This window comes from Phaseolus vulgaris, chromosome 7, assembly GCF_051622355.1.
Source record: "Phaseolus vulgaris cultivar YP4 chromosome 7, ASM5162235v1, whole genome shotgun sequence".
NCBI lineage: Eukaryota > Viridiplantae > Streptophyta > Magnoliopsida > Fabales > Fabaceae > Phaseolus > Phaseolus vulgaris.
Genome location: NC_143504.1, coordinates 5,881,418 through 5,897,870, shown reverse-complemented (window position 1 = coordinate 5,897,870; position 16,453 = coordinate 5,881,418). Strand labels below are relative to the sequence as shown.

General features: G+C 33.5%; 1 protein-coding gene across 2 annotated transcripts; it reads right to left on the bottom strand.

The window, feature by feature from the left end:
- Positions 1–5,945: 5,945 nt before the first annotated feature.
- LOC137827617 (Leucine-rich repeat protein kinase family protein) lies at positions 5,946–15,971 on the bottom strand. 2 transcript variants are annotated; one of them, XM_090304568.1, is made up of 12 exons: positions 15,104–15,897; positions 14,705–14,969; positions 14,261–14,307; positions 13,902–14,061; positions 12,683–13,403; positions 12,160–12,589; positions 11,866–12,047; positions 10,884–11,043; positions 10,532–10,759; positions 10,100–10,450; positions 6,628–6,729; positions 5,946–6,513 (listed from the first exon to the last, which is right to left on the bottom strand). In XM_090304568.1, the coding sequence occupies exons 4-12, from the start codon at positions 14,008–14,010 to the stop codon at positions 6,274–6,276; spliced, it is 2,523 nt and encodes an 840-aa protein (XP_090160694.1). In that variant the 5' UTR covers positions 14,011–14,061; positions 14,261–14,307; positions 14,705–14,969; positions 15,104–15,897; the 3' UTR covers positions 5,946–6,273. The 2 variants fall into 2 exon arrangements, with proteins under 2 accessions (XP_090160694.1, XP_068489926.1); XM_068633825.2 differs by lacking the exon at positions 14,261–14,307 and having other exon boundaries at positions 15,104–15,971.
- Between the last annotated feature and the right edge of the window lie 482 nt (positions 15,972–16,453).

Sequence of the window (16,453 nt, the reverse complement as noted above, 5' to 3'; positions counted from 1 at the left end):
GTATATTGTTTTAAAGTATGAGTTTCAAACCCATAAGTATAAAAATTTATGTTGCAACACTCACCAAATATAACTAAACATTGATAACGATTTTGTTAATAATAGATTGAAATTACCAAAGTGATTTTGCATATGAAATTAAAGAGTAACAAACTTCAAAATTTAGTTAATAAGATTGGAATTGAATTGAATTTATCTCACATATTTATATTCAGTATTAACAAAAATATATATTGCTCAAAACTACTTGATATTGATGCAACAAGTTAGATCATTCATATTGATCTCTTAAGCATGAAATTCTTAAGAACGTTTCCTAAACATTGGTTCCTCAACTATCTAGCAAATTACTCAACATTAAAATCAGATGTTGTAAAACAATCGATATATTAAAACTCATTCCTAGCATCAAAATATATCAAGTATCTTCATTTATGTCATATTCTCATAAATACTTCTCGATTAAATCTAAATTGATCAGATAGAATCTAGCATTAAACATAAAATGAAAATATCAATATCAAGTAGAAATAGTGTAGTATATATGAATATCACCTAACTACAATTGAGTTTAAATATACCACATTCAATCCCTAAGAAAATAAGTTAGTTACTCATGGTAGTCATTACAAGCATCAAGATTGGATGGAATGCAAGAGAAAGGAGTTGGGAGTTTTTTCTTCTCTTCACCGCTTCAGAGTTTGCCAAAAGCTACATTTTTTTCTTTCTTTTCCTTTGTTTTAACCTTGTTTTCCTTTAAATTAATGAATTTTCACTTAAGCTAACTAAATCTCACTCAAGCTAGAAGAATGCTTATCGTGAGAAAAAGTTTTCCTGCTCAAGCGAGTCATATTTCGCTTAAGCAAGCTTCATGATGAAAAACACATACTCTTTGGAACAATATCACTTAAGCGAGTCAAATATTGCCTAAGCAAGCCTTCTTTAGCTTGAACAAGTCTCGAGCGAGTTGGCCCTACAACAATGCTTGCCTCTAGACAATTCTTGCTTGGATAAGATATTTTTCGCTTGAGTGAGATTTGACTTGAGAATTTTAACCTCAAAGCTCTTCTTTTTTATCCTTTAATGCTTTCTTTCGTGAATCTTCCAATCATTTCCTTCATCCTTTCTTAATTACCTAAAATTAATACATAATTAGGATTAAATGACTTCATTTATTTTATTTCATGACTCAAAATATATTTTTGGATTCACTAATTCTCATATTAGGTTTGATTGATATCTTAAACAACAATTAAAACCCATAAGTGGCCAAATTTACTTATTGTTAGCACTTATCAATTGGATAATGACAGTAATCTAAGCGAGGATTTGAAAAGGTAACGCATGAAAATTCTTAGTGAACTAAGAATGTTGAGGAACAAAGAAATGTTAATCATCAAACGGAAAACTAGAAGTGGATAAAATAAGAAGATACTAACTCTAGATACTTTCACTCTAGGAACTTGGTGTGAAAACCCAATTCAATTAAGGTCAAACAAGTAGGGTAAGAATTTTTTTGCAGATGGATTCACAACCTCTAATACAAACTTGATTAAGCTTTACATAATTGAATTTTCCTCCTTAACACAACAAGACAATAACACACTCATAAGTGGTATATATGAGGTGGAAATAAAGGAGGTGGTTAACCGATGTGGGTATAATAAGAGTCGAGGGGCCTCATGGGATGAATTTTGAGATACAATTAACTTTATACAATCTTCTAGCCATGTTTCTAGAGATTGTAATGCCTCTTTCATAACCTTTGTCCAAAAAGAAGAACTCGATAAGACTAGATGATTTTAGGCCTATATCTTTAGTGGGTTGTATTTAAAAAAAAAAAGATATTGACAAATAGGCTAAAAAAAAGTTCTTCCTAGGATCATTAATACCTCACAATCAGCATTTCTTAAAGGAACGGTACTGTTAGATAGAATTTTAGTGGCCTATGAGACCATGGATAAATGCAGAAGGAAAAAGAAAAGTGTAATGGTGATTAAAGAGGACGACTCACTTAGTTGGAAATTCGTGTATTATATGATGGGTCATTTAAGGTTTTGTAGTAAATGATTAATTGGATAAAGACTTCTATGAAATCGAATATTATATTTGTACTAGGACAAATTTTTTCTACACCATATTAATTTTAACCTACATCCGATTTTCCACTAAAATGACCTTTAATAAAAAAAAATACTTCTAAAACTTCTTTTCTGAAATACATTTCCAGATTTGGATTTCTGAAACACAATTCTGAATTCCAAAATTTCCAAAATGCATTTTCAGATTTTGTGTTCCAGATTTTCTTTTTCGGAGAGTTTTTTATTTTTGAATTGTAATTTTTGCATTATGGATTTTCAAATCAGAATAGAGGGTAATTTTATAAATTTTGAAAGATGATAGGATACAGTTTGAAATTGATATGATATAGGAAGAAATTGTTTTGTAGTAGTTAATGGTAATCCAACAAAGGAGATAAAGCCAATAAAAAGGTTGAGACAATGTGATCTAGGCAAGCAACTAATAGAAACTTACTCCAAGGAATTAAGGTGGAGATGAATGAGATCAATATCAATCTAGTATAGTTCGCGGATGATATATTATTTATGTGTGAGACTAACACTAGCAATATTTTCACTGTAAAAAATATGTTAAGATGCTTAGAGTCGGTGTCTGGGTTAAGGATAAACAAGATGAAATATTTTCTAGGATCTTCAATTGTAATCAAATCACTCTTTCATTTAAGTGCTTAAGATTACAAATAGGAAAGAAGGAAAGAATCATAGGAAACAAAAGTTTTGAAAAGATATAATAGATAAATAAGAAATGGATTAAGTAGTGAGAAGAAAGGTTTTTATCATTTGCAAAACGAATATGTTTAATTAATTCCGTCATCCATTATACTACTTGTCTTTTTTCAAAGTCAAAAAAACATTTGTAAGCTGATTATCCAAATTCAAAAGAATTTTTTGTGAAGATGGGAATTAGTAAACAGAAAGATTTCATAAGTAAGATGAAAAAGTTTATGTAAACCTAAATATAAGTATGTTCTATAATTACCAGAATATAAGCACATGATTGTTCTATTTAGTGATCTCAAATTTGAATTTTAAGTATATAACTAGATCAAATATTTAGAAGAAACTTGATTGTTGATTTTGTTAGTGATCTTAGATATAGATAATTCAAGATTAAATTCCATAAAAGATACATTTAACTAAATAAAATATTCAAATATCATAAAAGGATTGAATGCCACTATTGAAATGCTTTAGATTTTTCAATTAATTCCCATATGTTTAAAACTTAATTCCCACTTTTTTTTCTAAAAGGGGAAATCTATCTGCAAATGTATACTTTATTTTTTGTGCTATATCCCGTTGGGTCGATGCACAGTAGCTAGAAAATATATTGTGAAGCTAGGCCTGCACATATCCCAAGTTAAACTTTAGGATGCATGGCAATGCTTTTTATTTTAAATATGGAGCATGTCTGACCTGTGCTTTTCTTTTCTTTTTTTATGCATGATCTATACTTTTTTAAGCATGGTTGTACCAATTACCATAACTAAAGTTCACTCAGTTTAGTTAATAATAATGAGATAACTTAGTTTATTCAGCCTGCAACAACTTGATTATTCACCTCTATGAATGTTGCAACTGTCCTACTACACCTTTTTAACTTTTTCTTAATATAATGTAATTGTATATTCTTTCTATAATTTCAAACATCAATTCATAATATAACTAATGTTTCCATAATTAAAAACTCCTTCCAACAGGTAAGAAGGTAAGAGTAAAAATGATTAACAAGTTATTGGTAATCATGATACTGGATTAGTTAGTAACTCCTGATCTTCCCCCAGATCATAAATCTTAAAGATAATTTTAAAATTGAAGTTATAATATTTTATGTATTTAAAAAAAATAGTGTATGGCTATGAGAAATAAGAGACTACCATATCAATTATATTTGGTCAAATATAATAATTTCTTGGAACAAGAAAAACCAATAGCTGAGTAGTGATTGTCAGACTGTGAGAAATGTATGCACAATTTAAAATGGTTAGAAGAGGAAAAAGTTAAGTTGACTGTCGTGTGATTTAAATAGAAAATACAAAATAGGAAAACAAGATGTGGGCTTTTATTTTTAATTTTATGAAAAGGAGGGATATAATGTTGCCATAGATGACAGCATATATTTAATTGTGGCAGTAAAGTATTGGGTTACGAAAGTTAGATTTGTGTGCCAAAATTGTAATTGTTGCCTATAATGGAAAAATTACTATTAAGTCTCAACATCATCATGGTCCACAATGTATATATGCCCCAAGCTTGCAACAAAACAGGCTGGCTCGAAACCAGAGGGCAGAGGTGGTCCGCATTTGATTTGCAGAAAGCATGTTGCATTTGGTTATTTGGGGTCTCAATCTCTTCAGTTATACCAATGTAGTAAAACTGCCAACCAAGTCAGCAGGTAGAAAAATAGAGACAAGAAAAAGAAAAGGAATAGGTACCATCACCAACCCATGTAAAGAAAGCTTAGCAGCATCTAAAGCCAAAAAGATATTTCCATTCTTCGCTTTCATTGAATTTTCTGTCACATAAGCAGTCTACTCAATACTGGTTTCTAAAAATATTGTCACAGGTCATTTTTATCTGCAGTTGTCACAAAAACACCTATGCTTGATGACACAAGGTCAAAATTATTGTGTAAACTAAACTGGCATTCTCACAAGTAAATTTTTCAACATGGGAATTGTTGGGTGCTCTGAGTAGTTCACGGATTATTGCTGAGTGTTTTGTCCACAATCCACTTGCAAAATGGAGGAGTGTTTTGGGATTTCGTTCCCTAAGAACCCTACATACTTATAGGTGGATGATTTTTTTAATTAGGAGTGATTCTGGCCTTTGTTAAGGATATGGCAGATGTGGGAGAGATATATAACTATAAGTACAAGAATCTTGTGAGTAGGGTGGTCCAAAGTTGCTGCTACTGTTTACTGCATGCACTCTTTGTATAAGGATGCAATGACCACTCAATTTTTCCGTCCCAGACTCAACTTTAGGTGCTCACAAAAGGGAACAAAAACAACAGCTGAGGGATGAAGCATCTACAACCCCATTAAACAATTTTAACTAATTGGAGTACAAGCTGTTCAGAGGTGGGTGTCATTCTGCCATCCTGCAGATGGGTGTCCAACTCTTTATCAATAACTAATTGTTATTAGTTAGAGAAAAAGGACCCCAACTTTTTCTTTTGATAAATAATTTAAGGGTTATTATTATGACACCAAATGCTGCATGTGAAACCATGTAAAAATACAAAATAGGTTGAAACATTAGTTTAGAGAGGTAATAATCATTCCTTGTCGTTACCTGCTAACAACCAGTTAGTCTGTCACGAGAGAATATAGCCCACGTCGTTGCTGATTTATGCATTCCTGCCAGTCAAGTCTAAGAACCAAGAAAACGGATTAGAAGAAAAGGCAATCAAATTCATTTGAAATTCTTCAGCATTTGAAATCAACAAATTGAATTACCATACAGTACCTTCCTTTGTTAGAATCACAATTTTTGTTACAGTTATTTTAACTGAAACTTATTAGAAACTATAAAATCATAAATAAAATTCAATTTTAAAAAAAAAAAGACCCACAAATTTATAATTATTAATAAATTTCAACTTTGAAAGCATTTGTTATCAACTTGTCCCAGATAAAATGGTTTGCCAACGCTATCTTTGTATTTCCATGTATTTTTACAGCATACGGATCCTGATCCAAGGAAAATAGGATTCATGGTTCTTGGAAACAAGCAACCCTCCAGATCTCGTACCATCAAATTATTTAAAGAAAAAGGAAACCCAAGCCTAGCTTGATAGTACCAAAATTTGTCAAATATAATAGGCTCCTATAAAACAGTATAGAATTCAAAAGGCATCAATAAATTAATCCGAGAATTCAATTCAATGGCATCAATAAAAATCAGATACAATTGAGAAATGGTTGAAAGTCATGCTCGTCTCAATGTTTACTATCCGAAAGACATCTAGCTGCAATATAAAGATCTCAATCGGACTACATGGATCTAACCCCTTGAAAATGTACAAACAACGATACAACTCACGGAAGACTTAGACCTAATACAAAAACTACAACCAACAAAATTATTCTTGCATAAGCCCTAGTACACTTTTTAGAGAAAAGGAATAATAATATATTTCGCTAGGAAGGGCCACCAGAGTACCCCCCATCTAAACCTTCCTATAATCTTAAACTTGTAATCGATCTTTGTGTGTGCGTACAAGCAGCATTTTATGGATTTCCTCCGCTGTAGGACGCTTGTTAGGATTTTCTTCTACGCACTTGTGAAACAAATCCACAAGGAATTTCAACATGTCTACCTCAACATCTGATTTTTCTAGCTCCTCTTCACCGGATGGAATCATTGAGGGTTCATTCATTGAACTCAATGCTTCTAGCTCATCAGTTAATTGTGGTCGTTTACCCATCTGCATCGACCATTGTAGTAAAATTTATTAAAATAGGCAAATTGAAGTTGCACATAAACCAGATAGTACAAGAACAGCCCCTGGAGTACAAAAAGGAACAAATGATGACCATACCTGCAGACTATCAAGGAAGTGTGAATCAGAAAGCCCAGAATATGGAATTTGCAAAGTAAGCATCTCCAAAAGTAAACATCCAAACGACCAAATGTCAGCTTCCTGTCACAAGATGAAGAAAAGTAAATTACAACCCAAGATACTATTTCTGGTCGCTGAGCAATTTTTTTACTACTATACATATATTGGTAATTCACCTCTAACCACAACAAAAGGGGGAAATGGAACATCAAAATTTTCCTTGCCAGACAGGGGGGTATCGCACAATTTTCATAAATAAACTGAAAATTTTCAAAGGCAACAGCCAACAAAATTCCTAAAATAATTTATCACCATTTATGCTTTGTCCCAGTGTGATAGAAATCTCTTCTCCACATTATGAATTGCACGAAGTGTCCATCCAAACTAGTGGCTTACTGTCCTAAGAAACACATTCTAAATTATGAATTGGAACATCCAATAATACATTTTTCTGTAAAGTTCGTATGAGAAGTATGTCTAGCCCCACGCAAGTTTCTAGGGCAAACACAAATGATGGTGTCATACAATGATAATCTTAAGAAGACAATTCTCTTAATGTTCCCATCACAATACCTAAAACACAACATATCACATTATGTAAAACTAACTAACAGTGTTTTCTCTTTGAATTAGTTTTTATTCAATAATATAATTCCTAATACTAAGTGTTCATTTTATGAATATGATTTAGTTTTGTTAATATTTTGGAGATAGGGCTAGCAAATTGCAAGTCCATTGATAGTCATATGGACCTAAATTAAAACCTAATGGTGGACCAAGGGAAAACTATTTCAGATCCAAAGATATATAGGAGGTCGGTGGGTAATTTATCTCTTTTTCAGTCCATTGGAAGTCTTGATCAAGGTTATCAAACTCGCAAGGCTACGTAGACTCGTGAGAGGTCAGTAAACTCGACTCGTAGAGTCAACTCGTAAACTCATAAGAGTTTACTTTCACATGAAAAAAATATTTTAAAAATATTTGCTCCAAGTTTTCCCCCAATTAAAAAAGAAAGCACTGCAAAAAAAATCTGCACCTCAATTAAAAAAAAAAAAAAACAATTTAGTGCAGCCCAATAAAAAAACCCAATTAGTGCAGTCCAATAAAAAAAAAACCCTAATTCCCTAAATCACACCACAAAATAAAGCAACCCTAATTCCAGCACCATCCATCTCAATAATCTTATATGATGAACGACACCACCATCGACCTGCCACCTGTGACCACTGCAATCGCACGACCACACGAACCACCACCACCGTGCGACCTCCTCTGCACAATCGCCACCACCACGCGACCTGCTCTGCTCAATCACCACCACTGCCACACTTGTTCAGAGAAGACGTACTACCTCCGCAATCCAGAGAAGACGCAATGCAACACCACCAAAACGAACGTGAAACAAAACAAAACACAAACCCTACTAAAGACACCGTTTTGGGTTAAAACGAAAATCCATTTAAACTCGCCAACTCGAAACAGACTCGCGATTCTGAACGAGTTCACCGAGTTCACTCCAAGTTTGCCGAGTTTACTCAAAAACCAAGTCTACTACCGAGTTAACTCGGTAAGGGTATGTGGACACGTAAAATAGAACGAGTCAACGGGTTGACTCGTGAATTTGATAACCATGGTCTTGATATTTATTATGCAATTAGATTTTTTTAGTCAATTCACATATAGAATCCTAACATTGATCATTAGAATGTCATGGTTTGCATTCTCTGATGTATCAAAAATGCTACAAGACATTGATCATTACTCCAATTTTGGGTTATTGTGATGCCAATTGGGTTGGTTGTGTTGTTGACTGGAGATCCAACAAAGTGTTGCTACTCGGTCTAGAAGCAAAATATAGATCTATGGCTTTGGCTACATGTGAACTTGTGTGGATTAAACACCTCCTTCCAAAGTTAAAATGTTGTGCAGTTGAACAGATGAAGTTGTACTATGATAATCAAGCAGCCCTTCATATTGCCTCCAATCTAGTGTTTCATGAGAGAACCAAACACAAAAGTAGTCAAATGTCATTTTGTCAAGGGAGAAGTTGCTGTCCAATCTTAGTACTGCATTTCTAAACTCTAAGGACCAACTTGCACACATTCTAACTCAGTTTCTAAGGGGGCCTAGAATTCGCTTTATATGTTTCAAACTTAGTGCATACAATTTATATGCTCTAGCTAGAGGGGAAGTGTTAAATAGTAGTATTTTTATTTTGTTGGACAACCTTTATAGCGTTGTTTTTTGGGTGCACCTAGCTTTAGGATCAGAGTTATAGGTTGTAGCTTCATGTCTTTATGTATATATTTGTACTCAATCTTTTTTATAAGTACATAATACATCAGCTGAGACAACTCACTGATTTTCTATCAGCCTCCAAATTCAAGTAGTTCTAAAATAAAGTAGCAATTATTCTCTTAAAAAATGTTGACTCGTGCATTAAACCTGTATACTAGTTTAGAAAACTAAATTCAAATAAAAGACAGTTTTTTCTTATTATATAATATCAACATCAGTTTGTTTACTTGGTTATATATGCCAAGAATGTTGTTAGATGTTCATGATTTCCTTTAAGGTAGCTTTCAATCATATATCAATAATGCAGTCAATATTGTCATGCTTGTAACATCAAGACGAAATCCTTATTAAACAACTAATCTAGTCTCCGACCTGATAGTCTCGTCAATTATTTCTCTTTTCACATAAATTAAAATATATTAAGAGAGCGGCTAAAATAATCCAACTTCTGCAATGTACTTTAATACGAATATGAATTTTCCTAAATTACAGTAAACATGCGTTATGTCAAATTTGAAATCAAGGGAGTGTTGATTAGGTGGGGATTCCCCCTAAAACTTTTAAGAAAAGAGGGGATGGGAATTCAAGATTCCAATGAGACCATGAAGGGCTAAGTTATTTTATAATTATGTCTCATTTGCGAACATATTTTATCATATGTACGACATTCCCAATATACATGATTCCCAGGAATAAAAAAAATGTACAGCAAATGCCCCCATACAGGAAATCTAAGACTGGATTTCTTGTTCATTACTTCTAGGTTTTGCCAAAACTTATATTTAACTACCAGTTAGCATGTGATATATAAGTGCAAAAATGTATTATGTGCATAAACGGGTGGGAGATAAACGGAGAAATACAATAATAGGGAAAATGAATAAAAAGAGGGTGGGTTTGAGACAGTTAAAAAATCATAGAAATAAAGGAAAAGCTATTATTCCAAAATATATTTTACTTGACATCATACCTCCCATTATTTTTATAAATCGCACATTTACAAAAGCAGAATATCCTTTTGCAAAATCAGAGAAATTCAAAATCAAAGGAGCTGGACTTGTAGTTAAACATCTATAATGGCTACTTACAAAAAAATTTATATTGCTCATATATTTCAAACTCAATAAATGGATTATCAGTAGGAGGATCTTACCAATCCATAAGATTTTTTTTTATACATAGTCCGCATAACCTCTGGAGCCATCCACCTAGGTGTTCCAACACATACACAGGGAGGAGGTGTTCCCACATGAGCAATACAACATGCATGTAAAGTTGATCTTAGTGGCACTGCACTATCAAAATCACAGAGCTTCACAGTGGGAGCTCCATTGTCTCTCTTCCTATTCAAATCAAGCAGAATGTTTTCACTTTTTATGTCACGATGAATTATGTGCCTCGAGTGCAGCTCCGACAAAGCACACGAGACATCTTTGGCAACATGCAAAGCCAACTCCACAGGAACATACATTTTCCCAGAGTCTGACAGCTTCTCCAGATAGTTCTGCGTAAAAATAAGCGTGAATTTAATAAAAACAAAACAAAAAATGTTAGTAATAACAAAGAAATGATATAGAATTCTTACTTTTAAAGAGCCCCCTTCCACATACTCCATAAAAATGGCAGATCTAAACACTCGGTGTTCAGGACTACCATCAGCTGAGACAGACCATTGACATGACATTTGGTGTCCATACATTTCTACTATGCATGGGTGTTTTAAAGCACCAAGAATTCTTATTTCTCCCAGACAATTATACTCAAAGTTTTTAATTTTGTCAGCAGAACTCCCCTGATCTACCAAAGTACGCACCTACAATGCCACACAAGATGTGTATGAAGTGACCACAATATATTTATATTATATCCAAATAATCACAACAACAATTTAAACTAACAAGTAGAACAATTCATGGCCATTGTGTTCAATAACAAACCTTAGCTGCTGCCTCAACTGATCCCATTTTGCATTTAATTAAAGTAGTTGAAGCCTTTGTCTCAAGTAAATCACATGTAGTAAGTGATGGAAAAGAATAATCAGAACCAGGAATTCCTCTTGAAGAAAGAGGGATTGTGGTTCGATTAAGAGGTATATACCTGGAATTCAAAATCATCAGTCTCCACATAACTACTTATAAATTCACAGAAGTCAAATTTAAATAAAGTTCTCAGATGATGAACAAATTCTTAAGAAATTTTAATCAATTAGAAGAATGCACCCTTGGGTCTAAATTGTATTCTTCATTGCAAATGTAATGCTGACCAGCTATGATATTCAAAGTCACCAATATTCATTTAGTTTCATACAGGGTGGAGTTCCATAAAGATTTTTTTTTTTAAATTGCATGATGCTGACTTTCAAAAGTATGTTTGCACACATTATCCAAAGATTCACTAACACTTAGTTTGGAGAAAACTATGATATTCAGTCATATTCTTTAATTTACACAAGATTAGGTTCCATGAAAATATTATCCAAAGATTCACTAAGACTTAGTTTGGAGAAAACAAAGATATTCAGTCATATTCTTTAATTTACACAAGGTTAGGTTCCATGAAGATATTGCATAAATATTTGGACTAAAATTCGAGACAGGCTTACTGGTTGTTTTAGTTTAGTAATTTTAAACCATAAGCAAAATTCATTACACTGTACAATATGATACAAAATCTAATTTAAAAAATGTCAAATGATTGGTGATTATTTAACATGACAAAATTGATAACAGAAATAAAACTGATATCAAAAGCTATATTTCAACATGAAACCAATAATAAAATTAACTAGCATACAAAATCAATCATAAATATAGCCAAGCCCACTCAAGTGAGAGAAGAATACTATATAATACCAAGCAAAACTGTGTTTTAAAAAAAGACAACATGTACCACATCCCTTCAGACTCAGGAGGTACATACCTGCAAAAGTATTCAGTATCTTTCTCTTCTCTTATATCAAGAGGTCGACAAGCATCAATCAGCATTCGAACCCACTTGGCACCCCTCTTAATCAGAACGATATTCCAGGCATGTGGCGAAAAATCTAGGTAACCCCTGACAAGCTCACAAGGAATTGATGGATCCATGTGATCACATAAATACTGTAAAACAAATCAGCTAGCATTAGACCATCACAATAAGGCACAATCTGAAAAAATTATGGTACAAAATCAGTGCACAATTCTATATTATGATTATAGTAACAACGATTACCTTAAAAAGCAGAGCTCTATGTCTGCAGACACCATACTGCACGGAGCCAATTGGAACTATGATTGAATTTTGCATTTTTTTAATAGAGTCGAGATATTTTTCCGATATCTTAGAAAGACTGGTATCTTCTATGGTGTTTACAACTGATTCAGAGGAAGCCCTTATACTGGTGCTGCTTCCAGCCGAGCATGTACAGAAAAAAGGTTTATTATAGTTTGAACCAGACACAGATTTCCGTGTCCGTTCTACAATAGCACATCTATCACTGCCACCAAAATGATCTGATACAAAGAGTGCAAGCAGTGATGCTGTCTGCAAGTTATCAACTGCATCCTGGTTCCCATGTCTGTTTAAACCATTTAACTGCTTCAAATTATAGACCAATGCCTGTGCAGCTAGCATAACAGCATCCAACTCTTCATCCTTTTTTCTGAAAGATAACACACAATCCAATCACATTAGGAATAAAACTAGTGTTATAATATACAACCATTACCTACTAATAACAATAATAAAAGAAAACCTGTCTAGAAGGATGACTTCACGAGAAGCAAGACACTGATTTTGCTCGTAACTCTCTAGAGGCATAAATGCCCGGTCTCGTCCTGCATCATAAAACCCATCTGATAGATGGTCTTCAATGCCACAAAATGAGATCTTTCTGTATTTACAAGACAATGATGAACTAGCACTGATAGATTTTCTAGACTTGCACGGTTTAGGATTATCAAGATCCCGGTCTAAATGTCTCTTTGATTTAGAAACACACTCTAAAAGTTCCAAACAAGATACTTCATCCTGTTCACTTTGCCTGTTCACTGCGGAGCACAAGCATGCATCCTTTTCATCTTTGCTTTCAGTAGTGCAACAATCTTCCCCAGAAAAGTGTTTCTCAATAATTACATCACCATTGTTAAGATCATCAACTTCATTGCCATTTATTGCTGGTTCAGAAAATATTATTTTATTATCATCCAGGTTCCCATTCTCTGATACAACTTCTGCACAAGTTTCAGAATCAAGACTATCACAATTTCCTGGTTCAGAAATTCTGTGAATCTTCTTGCTCAACAACTGGTCATGATCTACAGCCTTCCACTTCCTACTGTTGTTCAAGCGTTCTTGACGAGCTTTCTGCTGTAAATAATACCGTCTTTTCCACCGCTTACCTGACTTCCGGGATACAAAACATCTGCTGCTAGATGAGGAGCTAGTTAGCATGCTTGATGAGATATGGTTAGGACCTGCAAAAGAAATCACAGAAAAGTACTTGGCTCTTAATAAATAAACTCGATCATTCACACTGCAAGAGGGAAGTGCAAACACTAATGCTAGGTTTGGAAGAGAGAAAATGGAGTAAAATAAATGTAGTTAGTAGAACAGAAATAGAGTAGAGATTAAAAAATAAAAATTAATAACATTTTATTTTATAAATATATAAAATGGATTATGTTATCACATGATCGATTATATACGAATAGGCATGATCAATTACATATGTAAATGTACATATATAATCGATCATATGTTAAAATGACTGATTATATATAAAACTATATAATAAACTTTGTTTAGACATTTATACAGTGAAAAATAGTTGATTATATTGTTTTATATAATCGATTAAAAATTATGCATAATGTGATTTCCATACTCTTCCCTTCTTCAATGTTTAGTTCCAACTAAATATACCATAAATGTGAGCAAATAATCCAAAGATGGGTATTCATTATAAGCCTCACCCTCAGAAATGGTTTCGTCATTTTCCTGAAAGTTGCTTTCATTGAGATCCATTTCAACAGAAGAGCTGCTACAATCATCTTTGCATCTAGCTTCATCATTTCCCTCCATATTACAACATATCCATGAAGGAATTTGAAATGTCCTGAGCAGCTTGTTGTACTTGAACAATAAATACACATACAAATAAGTTAAGGATGTGAATATTTTTTTTCAAAAACCCAATACTAAATTATACAGTTAGAACTTAATAACATACACAAGTAATAAAAAGAACCTAGATAAAAAATCTGAACTCCCATTAACACCCAGATTTATTGTCGTTTGTTTCATATGCAAGCTACAGCTACAAAATCAATACCTTGGATGCACAAAGGCACCTTCAATGCGGTCCCTCCATGAAAAACACTGTCAGATGCCACCAAATTAAATGCATATTAAACACTTTCAAGCAAAGGAAACAGGAAAAAGACTGCATATCAGACACTGGGACACACAATCAGCCATAAAGGGGATGCATTGACAGTAAAAAAATTCAGATAGACCAATATTTTAGACCCCAAAGCTGAAACCAAAGTCCAAAATAAAAGTTTAGACTTACGGACCACCAGCAACTTAAAACAACTATCATAAAAACAGCCAAAAAAATTCAAGCAATGGATCAACATAGTAGAATATGATTTCATAGTAGGATGTTTAGGGTAAACAAATTTATCTTCAGCGTGTTAAAAGAAGCAGCAGAGTCCCCATCCTAGAATAACACATACAATGGACAGCAAAATAGCAACAAATCATAACTAAGTACCTGAAGGTTTAACTTCTTAAGTCTATGCATGGAGGCAAGTTCCAGGGACCCTAACGAAGTCAACTTATTATTAGACAGGTCCAAACTCTCCAGTCTTAACAGAGAAGACATAGTTGACGGCAGTTCCATCAACTTATTATTCGCAACTTTCATGGATATCAAGCCACTCAAGTAACTTATCTCCACTGGCAACGTCTTCATTTTATTAAACGAAAGATCAAGATACTCCAGTTTTTTCAGGCATCCAATTTCCGGAGGAAGGTATCTATAGTAATTCCAAAACACACACATACTCACATCTCAATGACCCACAAACCACATTATTTGTAATCTAAAACAACAATTGTGTTAAAAAAATACAATTCAGAGAAATTAAATGATAGAGGAACGAACACTAACCTTATGGAGAAATGACAAATAGAAAGCTTAGTCAAGCACCGGAGACCAGAAATCTCTGTCAAAATCGGAAAAGCAGAAGGTCTGGGAGGTCCTTTGGAGAGTTCGAGTTCCTTTAAACCCTGAAGCGTGTGCAATGGCAAGCCTCCGATCCCCGGCGAGGAAATCTTCATCTGCAAGCACTCCAACGCCGTCAAGTTCCCAACCTCGGGCGCGAACAGGTTAATCTCATTTCCGAAGAACTTCAGCGTTCGCAATCGCTCTAGGCGCGAAACCGACTTCGGAATAAGACTGTAAATGTTCTTGTACACGTAGAGGCTCTCCGCGGAGTGCTCGACGTTCTCCGCCTCCGGAAACTCGAGGTTCTTCCCGGTGACGTCAAGAGCCGCTCTGTCGTCGGTTACGGAGTCGAGAGAATCGGAGACAGAGTTAGAATCCTCGGGTTTCTCTGGCGAGTCGCACCGCTCAGACGCGGGTTCGTCGGAGTGAATAAGCTGCATTGGCTGAATCCGACGAGGTTCGCAATTTGGGAGTGGAGAACGAAAGAGGGAAAGAGAAACCCTAGATTCTAGAGGCAGTGTTTGCGATGGATTTGAATATTTGGGGAGTAGTCGCCACTCAATATGTTGATTGCCAAACACGGCGTTATTGGGGATTACGATAATAGCCCCCGTTTTCGGCACTAATTACTAGGTTTGGGGGATCGCAGTCAAAAGAGGCTGCGGGATGAATACTTATAATAAGAAAAGGAGACAGGAAAAAGGTCTTCAATGTTCTTGAGCTCTGTCTATAACACCAGCGTGCTATATTAGATTCAGATACTAAATCCCATCTCTGCAATAAATTTCGGATTAACTCTGAATAATTGGAGAAAGAAATCCTAAAAGTTATACGTATTTGAAGTAACTTTTTCTTATGAAAAAAATATATTATAATAATTATTAAAATATTATTAAATTTATAAAAAGATAAAAGATATGTTAATAAAAAATATTTTTTATAATTTTATTATAAATAGTTAGTTGTATTAAAAAAATAGTTATAAAACATAAAAGATAAAATGATAAAAATTTGTATATAAAAGTTATCATTTTTATAGATTTAGATTCAGATGCCATTGTCATTCATTCATATATTTAAAAAAAAAACTAAATGATAAAAGTAAATAACAACTACAATTTGTAAGATAAATGAAAATATGAAAAAAATTCTGCATCATACAAATTAATAAACTATTAGTTTTTAAAAAAAAACAATTTCCTATTAACTATAAAGATAAATAATTATTTATTAAATACTTAAAAAGTAATAAAATGATTAAAATAAATATTAATATAAGGATAAAATTGATAA

What these genes read in the sequence shown, in the direction of transcription:
- LOC137827617 (XM_068633825.2), bottom strand. Translation starts at nt 15,600, where the DNA reads ATGCAGCTTATTCACTCCGACGAACCCGCGTCTGAGCGGTGCGACTCG. An exon ending in ATAGAGCTCTGCTTTTTAAG is followed by an intron (nt 12,048 to 12,159) that starts GTAATCGTTGTT and finishes TTTGTTTTACAG; the next exon opens with TATTTATGTGATCACATGGA. An exon ending in TGGAAGGGGGCTCTTTAAAA is followed by an intron (nt 10,451 to 10,531) that starts GTAAGAATTCTA and finishes ATTTTTACGCAG; the next exon opens with AACTATCTGGAGAAGCTGTC.